General features: G+C 36.2%; 1 protein-coding gene across 14 annotated transcripts in view; it reads right to left on the minus strand.

Annotated features, from left to right (window-relative positions):
- Window positions 1-22712, minus strand: part of LOC133631554 (receptor-type tyrosine-protein phosphatase F) — a 595429-nt gene that overhangs the window by 341539 nt on the left and 231178 nt on the right. For all 14 annotated transcript variants that reach the window (XM_062023872.1, XM_062023869.1, XM_062023867.1 and 11 more), the window contains exon 2: window positions 18462-18628. In XM_062023872.1, the coding sequence (XP_061879856.1) occupies window positions 18462-18540 (79 nt within the window). In that variant the 5' untranslated portion in view covers window positions 18541-18628. The remainder of the gene's footprint in view (window positions 1-18461; window positions 18629-22712) is intronic.

Consider the following 22712-nt stretch of genomic DNA (forward strand, 5'->3'; position numbering starts at 1 on the left):
AATTGCCCAAATGGTAAGCTTTTCTCGTAAAATTGCGACTGTCATCGAGCAAAATTCCAACTTTTATCATAACATTGCACAAATGTTCATTTTTTTTGTTGTAAAATTAAGTTTTTCTTGTTAAATTGTGACCTTTTTCCTTGTGAAATTCCAACTCATTTTTCACAACAAGCTTTTTTTGTATTTGCACAGTATGTATATATTATTAATGTTGTCAATACACATCTTTATATATCTAGAAAGGGTGGTCCTAAAGAGGGAGGCATTTTTCGGAGGTCTCAAGAAGGTAACAAATACAAGAATGTGTGTGTGTGTGTGTGTGTGTGTGTGTGTGTGCATGCTAGCGACCCTGCCTCCACCCACAGGGACAAAGGGAGCATACTTGCCAACCCTCCCGTTTTTAGCGGGAGAATCCCGGTATTCAGCGCCTCTCCCGACAACCTCCCGGCAGAGATTTTCTCCCGACAAAACTCCCTGTATTCAGCCGGAGCTGGAGGCCACGCCCCCTCCAGCTCAATGCGGACCTGAGACTTGAGTGGGGACAGCCTGTTCTCACGTCCGCTTTCCCACAATATAAACAGCTTGCCTAACGATTTAAAAGAATGGAAACAAGAATTTCAGTTCATCCAGGACAGTTCGAAGGGGAAGGTGTATGTTGCCTGTAAATATGTAGAACAGACTTCTCCATTGAACACGGTGGCCGAAATGATATACTCATCATGAACGGAGAAGTTAAACAGGACAATACTGCCATCTAATGGATAGCCACCGGAACACTGAAATTCAAGTATTTCTTTTATGTAAATAAAATAAATAAATATATATATATACAGTATATATATATATATATATATATATATATATATATATATATATATATATATATATATATATATATATATATATATATATATATATATATATATATATATATATATATATATATATATATATATATAGCTAGAATTCACTGAAAGTCAAGTATTTCATACATACATACACAAATATATATATGAAATACTCGAGTTGGTGAATTCTAGCTGTAAATAACCACGCCCCAAATATATATATATATATATATATATATATATATATATATATATATATATATATATATATATATATATATATATATATATATAGCTAGAATTCACTGAAAGTCAAGTATTTCATACATACATACACAAATATATATATGAAATACTCGAGTTGGTGAATTCTAGCTGTAAATAACCACGCCCCAATATATATATATATATATATATATATATATATATATATATATATATATATATATATATATATATATATAGCTAGAATTCACTGAAAGTCAAGTATTTCATACATACATACATATATATATATATATATATATATATATACATATATATATATATATATATATATATATATATATATATATATATATATATATATATATATATATATATATAGCTAGAATTCACTGAAAGTCAAGTATTTCATACATACATATATATATATATATATATATATATATATATATATATATATATATATATATATATATATATATATATATATATATATATATATATATATATATATATGAAATACTCGAGTTGGTGAATTCTAGCTGTAAATAACCACGCCCCCAACCACGCCCCCCTCCCCCAACCAACACCCCCACCCCCAACCAAGCCCCACCCCCACCTCCCGATATTGGAGGTCTCAAGGTTGGCAAGTATGAAAGGGAGTGAAAGGCTAACTCCATGTATTTAATTTTGTTCGATGCAAAGAGTGAACCCTCTTGCAGCCTGTTTGGAAGCGACAGACAAACAAACAAAAAAATACGCGCAAACTTCCAAATTTCACTCGTCCTTCGATTCGCTAGGATTTGTTTGTCAGTTAGTCGGTTATCATTTTCCATGAAATTCCCCGAAATACAAATGGGGAACATTATTTTGAAAGGATTCTTTACTATTGCCAGATAGGGCCTGGCAGAGGTCGGCGCTCTCTGAATGCTTTTTCTGGTTCTGATAGTTTGTGGAAACACAACATTTATTCACAACAATAGCTCGATATAAAAATAGTCACTTTAAAAGGATTAATTAATGAAGTGTACTCCTGCTAATGTGAATGTTTGGTTGTGTGGGGGGTGGTGGTGATGTGTGGGGGGTGGGCACACCCAGAGGAGACCTTTGTGGTCCCGGCATGAAAAGAGAAGGCGCGGCCGCAGCGACACATTCATCAAAAGCTTATTAAAGCCGGAGGAATACGTCACAATGGCAGCGCGACAGAAAGATAGGTTGCGGCGAGGAGCTGGCCATGTGCGACTTTGAGGCTGACCTTGCGGGCCCTGGTGGTTTATTGTGTACGGTGGGGGGTGGAGCGCCGCTTGATTAGGCTGAGCTCCCGGGTGGTGGGGGGGCTAAGGCGGATCGATGGGATGTCTGCGATCAGCACTTGCTGCAATAACACTACATTGTACTTGGCCAGCCAATGACGGAACAAGCTGGAACAATGTCACCGAGCTGATAGTGTATTGGCGTCGCCACCACGCCTGATTGTGCATACACGCTAGTAGCAACACGACACGTCACTCTGATCTGGTATTTGCTCAAAGAAAACAAGGTATTGCTAATATGTGCTCGCATGTAAAAATATCTGAGACAAACACACTGCAAAAAGTCAGTGTTCAAAAACAAGAAAAAAAAAATACAAAAATGAGGGGTATTTTATTTTGAACTAAGCAAAATTATCTGCCAATAGAACAAGAAAATTCGGCTTGTCAAAACTTTCCAAAATAAGTCAAATTAGCTAACCTCAATGAACCCAAAAATACCTTAAAATAAGTATATTCTCACTAATAACAATTGTACGGAGCCCCTAAATCAGGGGTCGGCAACCCGCGGCTCTAGCGGCTCTTTAGCGCCGCTCTAGTGGCTCTCTGAAGCTTTTTCAAAAATGCATGAAAAATGGATAAAAGATGAGGGGAAAAAAATATATTTTTTGTTTTAATTAGGTTTCTGTATGAGGACAAACATGACACAAACCTCCCTAATTGTTATAAAGCACACTGTTTATATTAAACATGCTTCACTGATTCGAGTATTTGGCGAGCGCCGTTTTGTCCTACTAATTTTGGCGGTCCTTGAACTCACCTTTAGTTTGTTTACATGTATAACTTTCTCCGACTTTCTAGGACGTGTTTTATGCCACTTCTTTTTCTGTCTCATTTTGTCCACAAAACTTTTAACGTTGTGCGTGAATACACAAAGGTGAGTTTTGTTGATGTTATTGACTTGTGTGGAGTGCTAATCAAACATATTTGGTCACTGCATGACTGCAAGCTAATCGATGCTAACATGCTATTTAGGCTAGCTATATGTACATATTGCATCATTATGCCTCATTTGTAGCTATATTTGAGCTCATTTAGTTTCCTTTAAGTCATCTCAATTTAATGTATATCTCACGACACACTATCTGTATGTAATATGGCTTCTAATTTGTTGCGGCTCCAGACAGATTTGTTTTTGTATTTTTGGTCCAATATGGCTCTTTCAACATTTTGGGTTGCCGACCCCTGCCCTAAATGGACAAGGGGGAATAATTGTTTTAAATATTTTTTTATTTTATTTTATTTTTTTAGACATGTATCACGAGATAGTTTCTCGTGCGAACGAGAAACTTCTTATAAAGTTATAAAAAAAAAAAAAATTTTTTTAAATGTTGTTTTTTTTTATTTTAATTTTTTTTAGACATGTATCTCGTCTAAAAAATGTTTTATTTTTTTTGACGAGATACATGTCTAAAAAAAATAAAAATTAAAAAAAATATATTATTATTTTTTTTAACTTTATAAGAAGTTTCTCATGCGCACGAGAATGTTTCTCGTGCGCACGAGAAACTTCTTATAAAGTTATAAAAAAAAAAAAAAAAATTATAATTTTTTTTTTTTTTAATTTTTATTTCTTTTAGACATGTATCTCGTCTAAAAATTTTTTTTTTTTTTTTTAAGCCAAGATACATGTCTAGAAAAAATAAAAAAATACAAAATTAATAATAATTAAAAAAAAATTTTTTTTTAGACATGTATCTTGTGCACAAGAGAAACTATCTCGTGCGCACGAGAAACTTTCTTGTGCGCAGGAGATAGTTTCTCATTCACACGAGATACAAAGGTGTCAAAAGTGTGCCCCGGAGGCCATTTGCGGCCCACAGCTAATGTTTTAAAGGCCCACGTCACATTCTAAAAATAATATTAAAATAAACAAAAACATAACAAAAGTGAAATAAAAAAGTTTAATTGTAATTTAGAAAAAGTTGCAATGTTGACTAATAAAACAAAGCTGTTTTTTTTTCTTTCAAACTGTCATTGCTCAAAACATAATATTGAATCAAAATCAATGTTATTATGAATTATTGACCTATCCAAGGTTCCCATTACTTCACATCAAATATTGCACTAAGAAAAATATTTTTGGTGGAATATTTTGCAAATTTGGTAAATAAATAACCCAAAAATTTATATTTTGTTGTTTTCTTACTGTACCGAAAATGAACCGAACCGTGACCTCTAAACCGAGGTAGGTACCGAACCGAAATTTGTGTGTACCGTTACTCCTAGGGATGTCCGATAATGGCTTTTTTGCCGATATTCCGATATTGTCCAACTCTTAATTACCGATACCAATATATACAGTCGTGGAATTAACACATTATTATGCCTAATTTGGACAACCAGGTATGGTAAAGATAAGGTCCTTTTTTTAAAAAATCATAAAATAAAATAAGATAAATAAATTAAAAGCATTTTCTTGAATAAAAAAGAAAGTAAAACAATATAAAAACAGTTACATAGAAACTAGTAATGAATGAAAATGAGTCAAATTAAGTGTTAAAGGTTAGTACTATTAGTGGAGCAGCAGCACGCACAATCATGTGTGCTTACGGACTGTATCCCTTGCAGACTGTATTGATATATATTGATATATAATGTAGGAACCAGAATATTAATAACAGAAAGAAACAACCCTTTTGTGTGAATGAGTGTGAATGGGGGAGGGAGGTTTTTTGTGGTTAGTGCACTAATTGTAAGTGTATCTTGTGTTTTTATGTTGATTTAATTAAAAATTCAAAAATATACACTACCGTTCAAAAGTTTGGGGTCACATTGAAATGTCCTTATTTTTCAATGATGATAACTTTAAACTAGTCTTAACTTTAAAGAAATACACTCTTTACATTGCTAATGTGGTAAATGACTATTCTAGCTGCAAATGTCTGGTTTTTGGTGCAATACCTACATAGGTGTATAGAGGCCCATTTCCAGCAACTATCACTCCAGTGTTCTAATGGTACAATGTGTTGGCTCATTGGCTCAGAAGGCTAATTGATGATTAGTAAAACCCTTGTGCAATCATGTTCACACATCTGAAAACAGTTTAGCTCGTTACAGAAGCTACAAAACTGACCTTCCTTGGAGCAGGTTGAGTTTCTGGAGCATCACATTTGTGGGGTCAATTAAACGCTCAAAATGGCCAGAAAAAGAGGACTTTTATCTGAAACTCGACAGTCTATTCTTGTTCTTAAAAATGAAGGATATTCCACAAAATTGTTTGGGTGACCCCAAACTTTTGAACGGTAGTGTATATATATATATATATATTTTTTTAAACGATACCGATGATTAAAAAAAAAACGATACCGATAATTTCCGATATTACAGTTTAAAGCATTTATCGGCCGATAATATCGAGTTACACCCCTACATGATATTTCATCAAAATGGATCATTTTATGGTTGCTGTGTGCATCCCTGCTGCAATCGTGTGGGCTGTAGCCACGCCGCTATTTTGAAAGTATTTTAAAAGAAAGTCTGTTTGTTTGTGCATCGCGTCCAAGCTCCCCGGCATCAATAAACTCTCCGTGCCAAATGTGACGAACAATTACGGCGTTTTTTTCGTCGGAAGACTGAAAAAAAAACAAGCAGTACTCTCGAGGAGACGCGAAGCCTCGTTGTCATGTCTGTCTGCCGCCTGAGCTACGACACGGGAAATCCAAAGCGGCACTATCAAGTTTACATAACTAAGTTGCAGCAAAATTACAGGCACCAAATTTACACAAGCCTGCTATTAGTGGTAGGTGTTATTTTCGCCCCCCAACAGTCTTATTTTAATTCCACGTCTGCTCTGCACTGGCGGTAATAACAGGTCTGAGTCTTTTTTTCCCCCTCCGTGTGCATGCACACCAAAATACACGCTCCACCTCAAACCAGAGGCAGGCACGTATTCAGTTCCTTTTGGTTTTAGCTTCTTTTTTTCTTTCTTTTTTCCCCCCCCCCATTCGGAATTTTTTTCTCGTCCGCATATTGTCTTATTCACGAGCAACGTTGGAGACAAGAAAAACATTGACAAAAGATATCTCTGTAGACTAATTTAGTCCACTCGTATTTATGCAAAAGGCCAGAAAAACAGAAGCGAAGGCCACACAAGAACCTCCACACACCACAAGAGAGTAGTGTTGGAACGATGGTACCGCTACTAAAATGATTTCGATACTTTTCGGTACTTTTCTAAATAAAGGGCACCACAACAAATGTAATTATTGGCTTTATTTTAACAAAAAATCTTAGGGTACATTAAACATATGTTTATTATTGCAGTTAAGTCCTTAAATAAAATAGTGAACATACAAGACAATTAGAGATGTCCGATAACGTCGGACAGCCGATATTATCGGCCGATAAATGCTTTAAATGTAATATCGGCCCTATCACATAATATCTACGGCTTTTCACACACACACAAGTGAATGCAAGGCATACTTGATCAACAGCCATACAGGTCACACTGAGGGTAGCCGTATAAACAACTTTAACACTGTTACAAATATGCGCCACACTGTGAACCCACACCAAACAAGAATGACAAACACATTTCGGGAGAACATCCGCACCGTAACACAACATAAACACAACAGAACCCCTTGCAGCACTAACTCTTCCGGGACACTACAATACACACCCCCACCTCAACCTCCTCATGCTCTCTCAGGAAGAGCACGTCCCAAATTCCAAGCTGCTGTTTTGAGGCATGATAAAAAAAATAATAATGCACTTTGTGACTTCAATAATAAATATGGCAGTGCCATGTTGGCATTTTTTTTCCCCATAACTTGAGTTGATTTATTTTGGAAAACCTTGTTACATTGTTTAATGCATCCAGCGGGGCATCACAACAAAATTAGGCATAATAATGTGTTAATTCCACGACTGTATATATATCGGTATCAGTTGATATCGGAATCGGTAATTAAGAGTTGAACAATATCGGAATATCGGCAAAAAAGTTATTATCGGACATCTCTAGTTGTAACGATACCAATATTATGGTACCGGTACTAAAATTATTTCGATACTTTGCGGTACTTTTCTAAATAAAAGGGACCACAAAAAAAGTAGCATTATTGGCTTTATTTTAACAAAAAATCTTAGGGTACATCAAACATGTTTATTATTGCAGTTTAGTCCTTAAATAAAATAGTGAACATACAAGACAACTAGAGATGTCCGATAACATTGGACAGCCGATATTATCGGACAGCCGATATTATCGGACAGCCGATATTATCGGCCGATAAATGCTTTAAATGTAATATCGGCCCAATCACATAATATCTACGGCTTTTCACACACACACAAGTGAATGCAAGGCATACTTGGTCAACAGCCATACAGGTCACACTGAGGGTAGCCGTATAAACAACTTTAACACTGTTACAAATATGCGCCACACTGTGAACCCACACCAAACAAGAATGACAAACACATTTCGGGAGAACATCCGCACCGTAAAACAACATAAACACAACAGAACCCCTTGCAGCACTAACTCTTCCGGGACACTACAATACACACCCCCACCTCAACCTCCTCATGCTCTCTCAGGGAGAGCATGTCCCAAATTCCAAGCTGCTGTTTTGAGGCATGATAAAAAAAAAATAGTGCACTTTTTGACTTCAATAATAAATATGGCAGTGCCATGTTGGCATTTTTTTTTCTCCATGACTTGAGTTGATTTATTTTGGAAAACCTTGTTACATTGTTTAATGCATCCAGCCAACAAAATTATGCATAATAATGTGTTAATTCCACGACTGTATATATATCGGTATCGGTTGATATCGGAATCGTTAATTAAGAGTTGGACAATATCTGAATATCGGCAAAAAAGCCATTATCGGACATCTCTAGTTGTAACGATACCAATATTATGGTACCGGTACTAAAATTATTTCGATACTTTGCGGTACTTTTCTAAATAAAAGGGACCACAAAAAAAGTAGCATTATTGGCTTTATTTTAACAAAAAATCTTAGGGTACATCAAACATATGTTTATTATTGCAGTTAAGTCCTTAAATAAAATAGTGAACATACAAGACAATTAGAGATGTCCGATAACGTCGGACAGCCGATATTATCGGCCGATAAATGCTTTAAATGTAATATCGGCCCAATCCCATAATATCTACGGCTTTTCACACACACACAAGTGAATGCAAGGCATAGTTGGTCAACAGCCATACAGGTCACACTGAGGGTGGACGTATAAACAACTTTAACACTGTTACAAATATGCGCCACACTGTGAACCCACACCAAACAAGAATGACAAACACATTTCGGGAGAACATCCGCACCGTAACACGACATAAACACAACAGAACAAATACCCAGAACCCCTTGCAGCACTAACTCTTCCGGGACACTACAATACACACCCCCACCTCAACCTCCTCATGCTCTCTCAGGGAGCGCACGTCCCAAATTCCAAGCTGCTGTTTTGAGGCATGATAAAAAAAAAAATAATGCACTTTGTGACTTCAATAATAAATATGGCAGTGCCATGTTGGCATTTTTTTTTCTCCATGACTTGAGTTGATTTATTTTGGAAAACCTTGTTACATTGTTTAATGAATCCAGCCGGGCATCACAACAAAATTATGCATAATAATGTGTTAATTCCACGACTGTATATATATCAGTATCAGTTGATATCGGAATCGGTAATTAAGAGTTGGACAATATCGGAATATCGGCAAAAAAGTTATTATCGGACATCTCTAGTTGTAACGATACCAATATTATGGTACCGGTACTAAAATTATTTCGATACTTTGCGGTACTTTTCTAAATAAAAGGGACCACAAAAAAAGTAGCATTATTGGCTTTATTTTAACAAAAAATCTTAGGGTACATCAAACATATGTTTATTATTGCAGTTTAGTCCTTAAATAAAATAGTGAACATACAAGACAACTAGAGATGTCCGATAACATTGGACAGCCGATATTATCGGACAGCCGATATTATCGGACAGCCGATATTATCGGCCGATAAATGCTTTAAATGTAATATCGGCCCAATCACATAATATCTACGGCTTTTCACACACACACAGGTGAATGCAAGGCATACTTGATCAACAGCCATACAGGTCACACTGAGGGTAGCCGTATAAACAACTTTAACACTGTTACAAATATGCGCCACACTGTGAACCCACACCAAACAAGAATGACAAACACATTTCGGGAGAACATCCGCACCGTAACACAACATAAACACAACAGAACCCCTTGCAGCACTAACTCTTCCGGGACACTACAATACACACCCCCACCTCAACCTCCTCCTGCTCTCTCAGGGAGCGCACGTCCCAAATTCCAAGCTGCTGTTTTGAGGCATGATTAAAAAAAAAATAATGCACTTTGTGACTTCAATAATAAATATGGCAGTGCCATGTTGGCATTTTTTTTTCTCCATGACTTGAGTTGATTTATTTTGGAAAACCTTGTTACATTGTTTAATGCATCCAGCCGGGCATCACAACAAAATTATGCATACTAATGTGTTAATTCCACGACTGTATATATATCGGTATCGGTTGATATCGGAATCGTTAATTAAGAGTTGGACAATATCGGAATATCGGCAAAAAAGCCATTATCGGACATCTCTAGTTGTAACGATACCAATATTATGGTACCGGTACTAAAATTATTTCGATACTTTGCGGTACTTTTCTAAATAAAAGGGACCACAAAAAAAGTAGCATTATTGGCTTTATTTTAACAAAAAATCTTAGGGTACATCAAACATGTTTCTTATTGCAGTTAAGTCCTTACATAAAATAGTGAACATACAAGACAACTTGTCTTTTAGTAGTAAGTAAACAAACAAAGGCTCTTAATTAGTCTGCTGACATATGCAGTAACATATTGTGTCATTTATCTACCTATTATTTTGTCAACATTATTAAGGACAAGTGGTAGAAAATGAGTTTTTAATCTACTTGTTCATTTACTGTTTATATCTGCTTGCTTTCTCTTTAAACCGGTAGGTTGTGAGTTCAAACCCCGGCCGAGTCATACCAAAGACTATAAAAATGGGACCCAGAACCTCCTCAGCATCAAGGGTTGGAATTGGGGGTTAAATCACCAAAAATTATTCCCGGGCGCGGCCACCGCTGCTGCCCACTGCTCCCCTCACCTCCCAGGGGGTGAAAAGGGGGATGGGTCAAATGCAGAGGACACATTTCACCACACTAAGTGTGTGTGTGACAATCATTGGTACTTTAACTTAACTTGAACTTAACATGCTCTATCTACACTTCTGTTCAAATGTAATAGTGGAGAGGCGCGGCCGGCAGTCAGACAGAGAGGCAGGGCACACCGGAGCCCGCTCCAAGACGAACGGCAAGGCTAAAAAGCAACCCAAAGAGATTTTTCTTATTGCAAAATAAAGAAGTCTAAACCTGCCCGCAAGATGTCATTCCTTGGTGGTCCTTGGAACCCGCACGACGACAGCACGAGACTGTCACAGTAATAATCACTTATTCTTCTGTTGTTTTGATACTTTTACATTAGTTTTGGGTGATACCACAAATTTGGGTATCAATCCGATACCAAGTCGTTACAGGATCATACATTGGTCATATTCAAAGTCCTCATGTGTCCAGGGACATATTTCCTGAGTTTATAAACATAATATACCGTATTTTTCGGACTATAAGTCGCAGTTTTTTTCATAAATGAGTCGGAGCGACTTATGTGTGAAATTATTAACACATTAGCGTAAAATATCCAATAATATTATTTAGCTCATTCACGTAAGAGACTAGACGTATAAGATTTCATGGGATTTAGCGATTAGGAGTGACAGATTGTTTGGTAAACGTATAGCATGTTCTATATGTTATAGTTATTTGAATGACTCTTACCATAATATGTTACGTTAACATACCAGGCACCTTCTCAGTTGGTTATTTATGCCTCATATAACGTACACTTATTCAGCCTGTTGTTCACTATTCTTGATTTATTTTAAATTGCCTTTCAAATGTCTATTCTTGGTGTTGAGTTTTATCAAATAAATTTCCCAAAAAAATGCGACTTATACTCCAGTGCGACTTATATATGTTTTTTTCCTTCTTTATTATGCATTTTCGGCCGGTGCGTCTTATACTCCGGAGCGAATTATACTCCGAAAAATACGGTACATTTAAAAAAAAACGAAAGAAGATGTTGTGATGCCAAAAAATATTGACGTAATCATAGTAGTATTGACTAGATACGCTACTGTACTTGGTATCATTACACTGGATGTTAGGTGTAGATCCACCAATGGCGTTTGTTTACATTTTGACGCTACGGTGTGTAGTGAAGCATGTTTAGCTATTCCTCGTCCTGCAGGGATGATATTTGTAAGAAACGTACTTTATTTGTCGCCATGGAGGCGAGGATTAGTGATTTAGAAGTAGCTAAAACACTGCAGACCGCGGATGGACATTAGCCTTAGCTAGCTTGCCATGTCGTAAAGCACCTCTTCCTGAGGGCGTTTCAGTGTTATAACTTCACCTTTATCTTTACTTTTTAGGCCAATATGCGTCCATTCTCCCTTTCCTGTCTACACACTGTATCTGCTTGTAAGTACTGCACAGTGTTTCCCACACATTCATTTATTTGTGGCGGCCCGCCACGAAAGAATTACGTCCGCCACAAATTTAAATTTTTTTTTTTTTTTTTTTTTGTAATTTTTTTTATTTATTTATTTATTTTTTTTGTGTCCTGTCCAGCTTCTCAGGCAAATCATATAGTTGATGTAGATGCCCATATAGGCTGTTCAGATTTACTTTACAAAAGAGAAGTTTAGGATACTTCTCTTGTTGCCTTATTTGTATTTGACCACTACTGTTTTCTGTTTATTTGTTACTGACTGTGGCAGGACACCTCTGCCTCTGTTTCACTTTATGTTGCTGGTAAATAATATGGTTGTAGTAGTAGGCTAAAGTAAAATTATTTAGTATGCACTAATTAAAGGGGCAGAGCTTTAAGAGACATTTTAGCTTTTATATTTTATAAGATATATTTTTTGTAAGAACCACAATTAATAAATATATTTCAGTGAATAACTTATTGTTCAACTCCGTATATAAATATGTACATAAAGTGTTGTAATTATATTGTAAAATGGATGGATGGATGGACGTTTAAAACAAAACTGTTATTATTAATTAGTAAGTATACATTTTTTGAGCCTTTTTAGAGAAAATCATATCATTGTAGTAAATTATGCAAATTGCTCGATGATGTCATGTTGACCACGCCCCCACCGCCACAGGTATCTTGGCAGTTTATGGGAAACACTGACTCCGTGATTGTGTGCCGCCGAATATGCTCGTCTGCTCGTAAACCAGCAATGGTTTACGGGCTGGGGGGTGCGGGGCCGGTACGTTTCAGAGGCGGTATAGTACCGAATATGATTAATTAGTATCGCAGTACTATACTAATACCGGTATACCGTACAACCCTACAAGAGACAATACGTGTAAATCCTGCCGCTGCATGAAAGGCTGGGTGGGTTGTCATGGCTGGCTGGGGGTTGGTGTTGTTGTTGGGGGTTAAAATTGAATTATGGTGACCCCCTGACCGCGCTATAGGTGGACTCATGTGCTGAATTAATTCCATCCCTGACCCTTTTCTTGGCCGGGGCACGAGCTCACAGGTGAAGCAACAGTGTCTCTTTGTGCACCTTTTTGCAGCCTGTCATTCCCTCAGAGTGCAGATGGATCTACTTGACTGTACAGTGCAACCTCCTAAGAAGGCGTAACATATGGAACATGTTATTATGCACATAAATAAAAAACACAAGTTCGGTCGAAGGTCCTTTATATCACACTAGTGCTTTGCTCTTGTTAAAGACCTACTGGGTTTTTGAATAGAATAGAATAGAACAGAGCCTCATTTTTAGCTCAAACTCTTCATTGACCAACGCGTCTCACTTGATTGCTTGTTGACCATCATGTGAGTTAGTCCGCAACTAAGCAAAAGAGCACTCTGATTAGTGTTGCTGTTATTGTAATGACGAGGTAAAAGGTACTTATAAACAGACTTCTTGTCCTATGGAAGATCTTTGATTTTTGGCAAAGGATCTTAACATCTTAAGGCCCAAGCTGTTTGTTTACATGCTTCTTTTTTTTTATTTCTCTTTGCTATTAGGGCTTAATGGACCCTAATTCATACTTGCCAACCCTCCCGTTTTTAGCGGGAGAATCCCGGTATTCAGACAACCTCCCGGCAGAGATTTTCTCCCGACAAACTCCCGGTATTCAGCCGGAGCTGGAGGCCACGCCCCCTCCAGCTCAATGCGGACCTGAGACTGAGTGGGGACAGCCTGTTCTCACGTCCGCTTTCCCACAATATAAACAGCTTGCCTGCCCAATGACGTCATAACATCTAGGGCTTTCAGAGAGCAGAGTGCACAACTGCGCACACAACAAGGAGACGGAGCAGAAGAACGAGGAAATTACAGACATGGCGACGCCGTCGACGAGCAAGATGAAGAAATACGCTTGCAAGTTTCAAAACGAATGGAAACAAGAATTTCAGTTCATCCAGGACAGTTCGAAGGGGAAGGTGTATGTTGCTTGTAAATATGTAGAACAGACTTCTCCATTGAACACGGTGGCCAAAATGATATACTCATCATGAACGGAGAAGTTAAACAGGACAATACTGCCATTTAATGGATAGCCACCGGAACACTGAAATTCAAGATTTCTTTTATGTAAATAAAATAAATAAATAAATAAATATATATATATATATATATATATATATATATATATATATATATATATATATATATATATATATATATATATATATATATATATATATATATATATATATATAGCTAGAATTCACTGAAAGTCAAGTATTTCATACACATATATATATATAGATATATATATAGATATATATATATATATATATATATATATATATATATATATATATATATATATATATATATATATATATATATATATATATATATATATAGCTAGAATTCACTGAAAGTCAAGTATTTCATATATATATATATATATATATATATATATATATATATATATATATATATATATATATATATATATATATATATATATATATATATATATATATGAAATACTCGAGTTGGTGAATTCTAGCTGTAAATAACCACGCCACGGTAGAAAAGTACAAGTATAACCCATTTATCATTTATTATTATTACTTAGGCCATAAGTACACAAACGTGTACTTCATGTTTAGTGACATGCTAATTAGAGATATCCAATAATATCAGCCTGTTGATATTATCGGCCGATAAATGCTTTAAAATGTAATATCTGAAATTATCGGTATCGTTTTTTGTATTATCGGTATCGTTTTTTTTAATTTTTTTATTAAATCCACATAAAAAACACAAGATACACTTACAATTAGTGCACCAACCCAAAAAACCTCCTTCCCCCATTCACACTCATTCACACAAAAGGGTTGTTTCTTTCTGTTATCAATATTCTGCTTCCTACATTATATATCAATATATATCAATACAGTCTGCAAGGGATACAGTCCGTAAGCACACATGATTGTGCGTGCTGCTGGTCCACTAATAGTACTAACCTTTAACAGTTAATTTGACTCATTTTCATTAATTACTAGTTTCTATGTAACTGTTTTTATATTGTTTTACTTTCTTCTTTATTCAAAAAAATGTTTTTAATTTATTTATCTTATTTTTTTTATTTTTAAAAAGGACCTTATCTTCACCATACCTGGTTGTCCAAATTAGGCATAATAAAGTGTTAATTCCACGACTGTATATATCGGTTGATATCGGTATCGGTAATTAAAGAGTTGGACAATATCGGAATATCGGCAAAAAGCCATTACCAGACATCCCTAATGCTGATTCTTATTGTTACACTTTTTTTCTCCAAATTCCATTGTATGTTATACTCTTCTGACACCACCAGATGGCAGTATAAGTGTCCACATAAGCGGCCATAAGACCCCAATTCAGTAGTGTACACAATTTTGGAAATAAGAGCTAAAAGGTGCTGTCCACGCATGTGGCCACTAAGCCTTGAGAGCAGTGGTTCTTAACCTGGGTTGGATCGAACCCAAGGGGTTCGGTGAGTCGGCCTCAGGGGTTCGGTGGAGCCTCGGAGGACAAGACTCACCCGACTCATCTTGTAAATAAAAACTTCTCCCTCTCGGCGTACTATGGATACCCCCAAACAATGTTCCTTCTAATTTTCCATCTCATTTGCAGGTGTGTAATTTCTTGTGAGTTTATGCACTTTGTTGGTTTTGTTCTTTGAACGGTTCATTTTGTGCACCAGTAAAAAAAACATATAACTTTGTCTTGAATTAAAAAAAATAAAGTTTAATTTTTCACTAAAGAAGGGTTGCGCAGTAATTATTTTAGGAGAAAATATTGCAAAATAGTAACATATTGCCTCTTAACTAGTCATTATTAAGTACCTATTAATGCCTTATTCGGCATGGTCTTATTATAACCCTAACCCTCTAACCCTAACCAAAAAACTCTAAATTAAGTCTTTGTTACTTAGAATATGTTCCCCATACTAAAGTGTTACCAAAAACATATAACTTTGTCTTGAATTTGAAAAAAACCAACATTTTATTTTTCACTAAAGAAGGGTTGGGTGAATGCGCATATGAAACTGGTGGGGTTCGGTACCTCCAACAAGGTTAAGAACCACTGCTTTAGAGGTTAAAAACAAAAGCGCAGTCAATGACCGTCCATATGACAAGAAGTCTGCTGTTTTTGAGGACCGGCTTAAAACAATAGAGTGGCCTAGTCAAATAATGTATGTACAGTAGTCCGTGAATGTTCTCATTCATTATGTACAGGAGATACTTCCAAACAGCAGTGCTCTTGTCACATGAAAGTCTTTCAATACCGTTTTTACAGTAGATTCTCAAAAGCAGCAACATTTTCCCGTCGTAGAGAGCATCTTTACAGCTGAGCTCGCCTGCCACCCAGAGGATGATTGACCAGCACAACAATAAATTGTTCTTTTTGGTGATCATATTGGCTATTTACTGAAGATAGTGAGTGGAATTGTATTTTTTAAATGTATATTTTTTTAAACACCGCCATAGGGCGCACCGGATTATAAGTAGCACTGCCGATGAGCGGGTCGAGTCAGGTATACACTACCGTTCAAAAGTTTGGGGTCACCCAAAGAATTTTGTGGAATAGCCTTCATTTCTAAGAACACAAATAGACTGTTGAGTTTCAGATGAAAGTTCTCTTTTTCTGGCCATTTTGAGCGTTTCAATTGACCCCACTAATGTGATGCTCCAGAAACTCAATCTGCTCAAAGGAAGGTCAGTTTTGTAGCTTCTGTAACGAGCTAAACGGTTTTCAGATGTGTGAACATGATTGCACAAGGGTTTTCTAATCATCAATTAGCCTTCTGAGCCAATGAGCAAACACATTGTACCATTAGAACACTGGAGTGATAGTTGCTGGAAATGGGCCTCTATACACCTGTGTAGATATTGCACCAAAAACCAGACATTTGCAGCTAGAATAGTCATTTACCACATTAGCAATGTATAGAGTGTATTTCTTTAAAGTTAAGACTAGTTTAAAGTTATCTTCATTGAAAAGTACAGTGCTTTTCCTTCAAAAATAAGGACATTTCAATGTGACCCCAAACTTTTGAATGGTAGTGTATTTTCATACAAAATTATAGGGCGCATTGTATATTTATTATTATAAATATATATTTATATTTTTTCTGAATGGAAAACACTTCTACCAAAAAGGAATGGACAAAGACGGTGAAGGCAAAAGAGTGAGGAGTGTCCTGACCAGATGTCTAGATCCCTAGTTTGACTGTTAGACTTACACTTCCTTTTATTGTCATTCCAATTTGAACTTTGCAGTACAGATAAGTACGAAATGTCGTCGCATTAGCTCATGGTAGTGCAGGATAAAAGAGCAATAAGGTGCGGTGTTGTAAAATGTTCTTTATTACATTGTGTACTTTTACCTGTTTATTAAAGATTGGATTAATTTATGATGGCTCAGGTGTGATTCACTAGAATAGGGCCCCACAGCACACTGGATTCCAGTTCATTGAAATACCACAACACTGGATATTGTTCAGATAAGTTACATTTAAGAACACTATTATGTTAGATCCACTATGGACTGGACTCTCACATTTTTATGTTAGATCCACTATGGACTGGACTCTCACAATATTATGCTAGATCCACTATGGACTGGACTCTCACACTATTATGTTAGATCCACTATGGACTGGACTCTCACAATATTATGTTAGATCCACTATGGACTGGACTCTCACACTATTATGTTAGATCCACTATGAACTGGACTCTCAAACTATTATGTTAGATCCACTATGGACTGGACTCTCACACTATTATGTTAGATCCACTATGGACTGGACTCTCACACTATTATGTTAGATCCACTATGGACTGGACTCTCACACTATTATGTTAGATCCACTATGGACTGAACTCTCACTATTATGTTAGATCCACTATGGACTGGACTCTCACACTATTATGTTAGATCCACTATGGACTGAACTCTCACACTATTATGTTAGATCCACTATGGACTGGACTCTCACACTATTATGTTAGATCCACTATGGACTGGACTCTCACACTATTATGTTAGATCCACTATGGACTGGACTCTCACACTATTATGTTAGATCCACTATGGACTGGACTCTCACACTATTATGTTAGATCCACTATGGACTGGACTCTCACACTATTATGTTAGATCCACTATGGACTGGACTCTCACACTATTATGTTAGATCCACTATGGACTGGACTCTCACAATATTATGCTAGATCTACTATGGACTGGACTCTCACAATATTATGTTAGATCCACTATGGACTGGACTCTCACAATATTATGTTAGATCCACTATGGACTGGACTCTCACACTATTATGCTAGATCCACTATAGTATACCAAAAGTACACAATCCTTAATTAGACGGCCACGACGAGATGGCTACAAAAGGTGAAGTAAAAAGAGCGTCTTACTGTCTGCCGCTGAGGAGATCACCACGCAGCTGAGCAGCGGCAGGACGAGCCACGCCCCTTTGAGTGGGTGGGGCGCCATGTCGCACGTTGGTCACCGCTGCCTGGTCCTCCTCCTCCACGGTCCCCTGCTAGACGCGTCCCACTCTGGCACGATCAAAGGCTAAAACCTGCCGGAGAGACAAAACAACATTATAATGTAATACAAATAATAACAACAAGGCGGTAAAGGAGGCATATTTAGAAGCCAAGAAAAAGGGGAAACAAATGGAGTGGGATCAACAAGGCATCCGATACACGCGACAGAATCCTGCTCGGGGGCAGGCGACAAGGTGCGAGCGAGGCCAATAAAACCGCAGCAGAGCGAAAACAAACGTGGCACGGTGTCGCAGTTATAATTCATGGGGAGGAATGGCGGCGACAAAAGGAAGGTCACAACGGAGACGACTTGAAACCTCCCCGGAGGAACACGGCCCACTTGGTGCACTGCAAAACCTGAAATCTAATTAAGATGAAATATCTCAAATAAGGGTGATATTTGCTTATTTTCTGTCTGATAAAATAATTCTTCTGTTAGAGTGTTTTACTTGTTTTAAGGGTTTTGGTCCTAAATGATCTCAGTAAGATATTACAGCTTGTTGCTGAGATTTGATGAGCTATATTGAGTAAAACATGCTTGAAACTAGAATATCAACTGTTGCAAAGCTGTGTCATCAACACTCACAAGTAGAAAACTACTTTTTTTAAAGTCATCATTTCTTATTTCAAGCATTAAATAAAAAAAAGCATGACTTTGACACAATTGTGTCTCATAATTAAACTGACAGTTAATAGTCAAACATTTAACATGTGACATTTCAAAACAATTTTGAACAGAAATAGTTCATGCACATTCAGATAAATTCTTTAAAATTACAATTAAAAAAAATTGGCCGGGGGCCGGGCTGTAAATATATATATATATATATATATATATATATATATATATATATATATATATATATATATATATATATATATATATATATATATATATATATATATACACTACCGTTCAAAAGTTTGGGGTCACATTGAAGTGTCCTTATTTTTGAAGGAAAAGCACTGTACTTTTCAATGAAGATAACTTTAAACTAGTCTTAACTTTAAAGAAATACACTCTATACATTGCTAATGTGGTAAATGACTATTCTAGCTGCAAATGTCTGGTTTTTGGTGCAATATCTACATAGGTGTATAGAGGCCCATTTCCAGCAACTATCACTCCAGTGTTCTAATGGTACAATGTGTTTGCTCATTGGCTCAGAAGGCTAATTGATGATTATAAAACCCTTGTGCAATCATGTTCACACATCTGAAAACAGTTTAGCTCGTTACAGAAGCTACAAAACTGACCTTCCTTTGAGCAGATTGAGTTTCTGGAGCATCACATTTGTGGGGTCAATTAAACGCTCAAAATGGCCAGAAAAAGAGAACTTTCATCTGAAACTCGACAGTCTATTCTTGTTCTTAGAAATGAAGGCTATTCCATACAATTGTTTGGGTGACCCCAAACTTTTGAACGGTAGTGTATATATATATATATATATATATATATATATATATATATATATATATATATATATATATATTCCTTGCTCACTAATTGACTGAAAGAGCACGGACTTGGCGCGATGATGTCATGTTATCGATGGGAAAATGCATTTTTAGACAATATGATTTGCCTGAGCGTTGCCTTTTTGCCTTTCCATTAAGAACAATAAACTAGTTTTTAGTATAAGTTTGCTGGTTTCAAGAAATGTAATGCCGAGCGCATATCATTATGTCAAGATAATGGCACTAGCATTTACTTCATTTAAGAATATTTTTCAACATATTGATAAAAAAGGTCTCATATTTGTTTTTGCTACCAAGAAAAGTGCACTTGTTATTAGTGAGAATATACTTATTTTAAGGTATTTTGGGCTTAATTGAGGTTAGCTAATTTTACTTGTTTTGGAAAGTCTTGACAAGCCGAATTTTCTTGTTCTATTGGCAGATAATTTTGCTTAGTTGAAATAAAATACCCCTCATTTTTGTATTTTTTTCCCTTGTTTTTGAACACTGACTTTTTGCAGTGAACACGTATGCACATGTAAACATGGCGCTAACCACACACACACACACACACACACACACACACGCCCTGAGGGTAACAACGCGAGCAAAACAAATTAAGCACAATTAAACAAGCGATAAAAGTGAGAGCGTGTCGCTGTGTGGCGTTAAAAGAGTCGCAGGGAAAGTGCTGGAAGACCAACGTCTGCAAGGGAGGACGTGGCAGTGGCCCGTTGCTGTTTTTGAGGAGCGACTGCCAAAAAACGCTGGTCAAATATCTTCTGAAAGACAGGAGTTACCTGGAGCTGATGTTTTATAAGCACAAACTGACAAAAAACCTAGTCAAATACTGTATTTTTCAGAGTATAAGTCGCTGCGGAGTATAAGTCGCACCGGCCGAAAATGCATAAAAACATATATAAGTCGCACTGGAGTATAAGTCGCATTTTTGGGGAAAATGTATTTGATAAAACAACACCAATAATAGACATTTGAAAGGCAATTTCAAATAAATAAAGAATAGTGAACAACAGGCTGAATAAGTGTACGTTATATGAGGCATAAATAACCAACTGGTATGTTAACGTAACATATTATGGTAAGAGTCATTCAAATAACTATAACATATAGAACATGCTATACGTTTACCAAACAATCTGTCACTCCTAATCGCTAAATCCCATGAAATCTTATACGTCTAGTCTCTTACATGAATGAGATAAATAATATTATTTGATATTTTACGCTAATGTGTTAATAATTTCACACATAAGTCGCTCCTGAGTATAAGTCGCATCCCCCGGCCAAACTACGAAAAAAAACTGCGACTTATAGTCGGAAAAATACGGTAAGCTGTTTTTTAGAGCACAGAGCTAAATGTAAACAATAGTCAAAGATTCTCTAAATGACAGAAGTGTTGAACTATTTTTGAGGACTTTCTGTAACAATACTAGTGAAAATACTTTGTATAATTTGATAATGCTGCTGTTTTTTTAAGGACCTATTGTACAAACACTAGTCAAAAATCCGGTAACACTTTAGTATGGGGAACATATGAGCCATTAATTAGTTGCTTATTAACATAGGGTTAGGGTTAGGGTTAGATTTGAGGTTAGGGTCAGGGGTAGAGTTAGGGAAGACTTAGTTAATGGCTTACTGGTTGTACTGCTGTCTATTGTACTAGTCAAAAATCCGGTAACAATTTAGTATGGGGAATATATGAACCATTAATTAGTTGCTTATTAACATAGGGTTAGGGTTGGATTTGAGGTTAGGGTCAGGGGTAGTGTTAGGGTTAGGGAAGACTTAGTTAATGGCTTACTGGTTCTATAATAAGGCCATGCAGAATAAGGCATTAAAAATACTTAATAAGTACCTAATAATGACTAATTAAGAGCCAATATGTTACTAATTTGCATGTTAATAAGCAACTAATTAATGGTTTTCCCCATACTTAAGTGTTACCAAAAATCCTTTATATGACAAAAGTGCCTGATGTTTTTGAGGACCTACTGTAAAAAAACACTAGTCAAAGATGATATATCTGACAGGAGGTTTTGGGCTCTGCTGTTTTTAAGGATCTACTGAAAAAATATGAGTCAAAGATCCTCAATATGACAGGACCCTTCACTGTTTTTGAGGACTTACATTAAAAATATGAGTGAAAATATTTTGTATAATTTGATAATACCGCTGTTTTTTTAAGGACCTATTGTACAAACACTAGTCAAAAATCCGGTAACACTTTAGTATGGGGAACATATGAACCATTAATTAGTTGCTTATTAACATAGGGTTAGGGTTAGGGTTAGGGAAGACTTAGTTAATGGCTTACTGGTTGTACTGCTGTCTATTGTACTAGTCAAAAATCCGGTAACAATTTAGTATGGGGAACATATGAACCATTAATTAGTTGCTTATTAACATAGGGTTGGGGTTAGGGTTAGATTTGAGGTTAGGGTCAAGGTTAGGGGTAGGGTTAGGGAAGACTTAGTTAATGCCTTACTGGTTGTATAATAAGGCCATGCAGAATAACGCATAAACAAATACTTAATAAGTACCTAATAATGACTAATTAAGAGCCAATATGTTACTAATTTGCATGTTAATAAGCAACTAATTAATGGTTTTCCCCATACTTAAGTGTTACCAAAAATC

The sequence above is a fragment of the Entelurus aequoreus genome, linkage group LG16 (assembly GCF_033978785.1).
Source record: "Entelurus aequoreus isolate RoL-2023_Sb linkage group LG16, RoL_Eaeq_v1.1, whole genome shotgun sequence".
In the NCBI taxonomy this organism is placed as follows: domain Eukaryota; kingdom Metazoa; phylum Chordata; class Actinopteri; order Syngnathiformes; family Syngnathidae; genus Entelurus; species Entelurus aequoreus.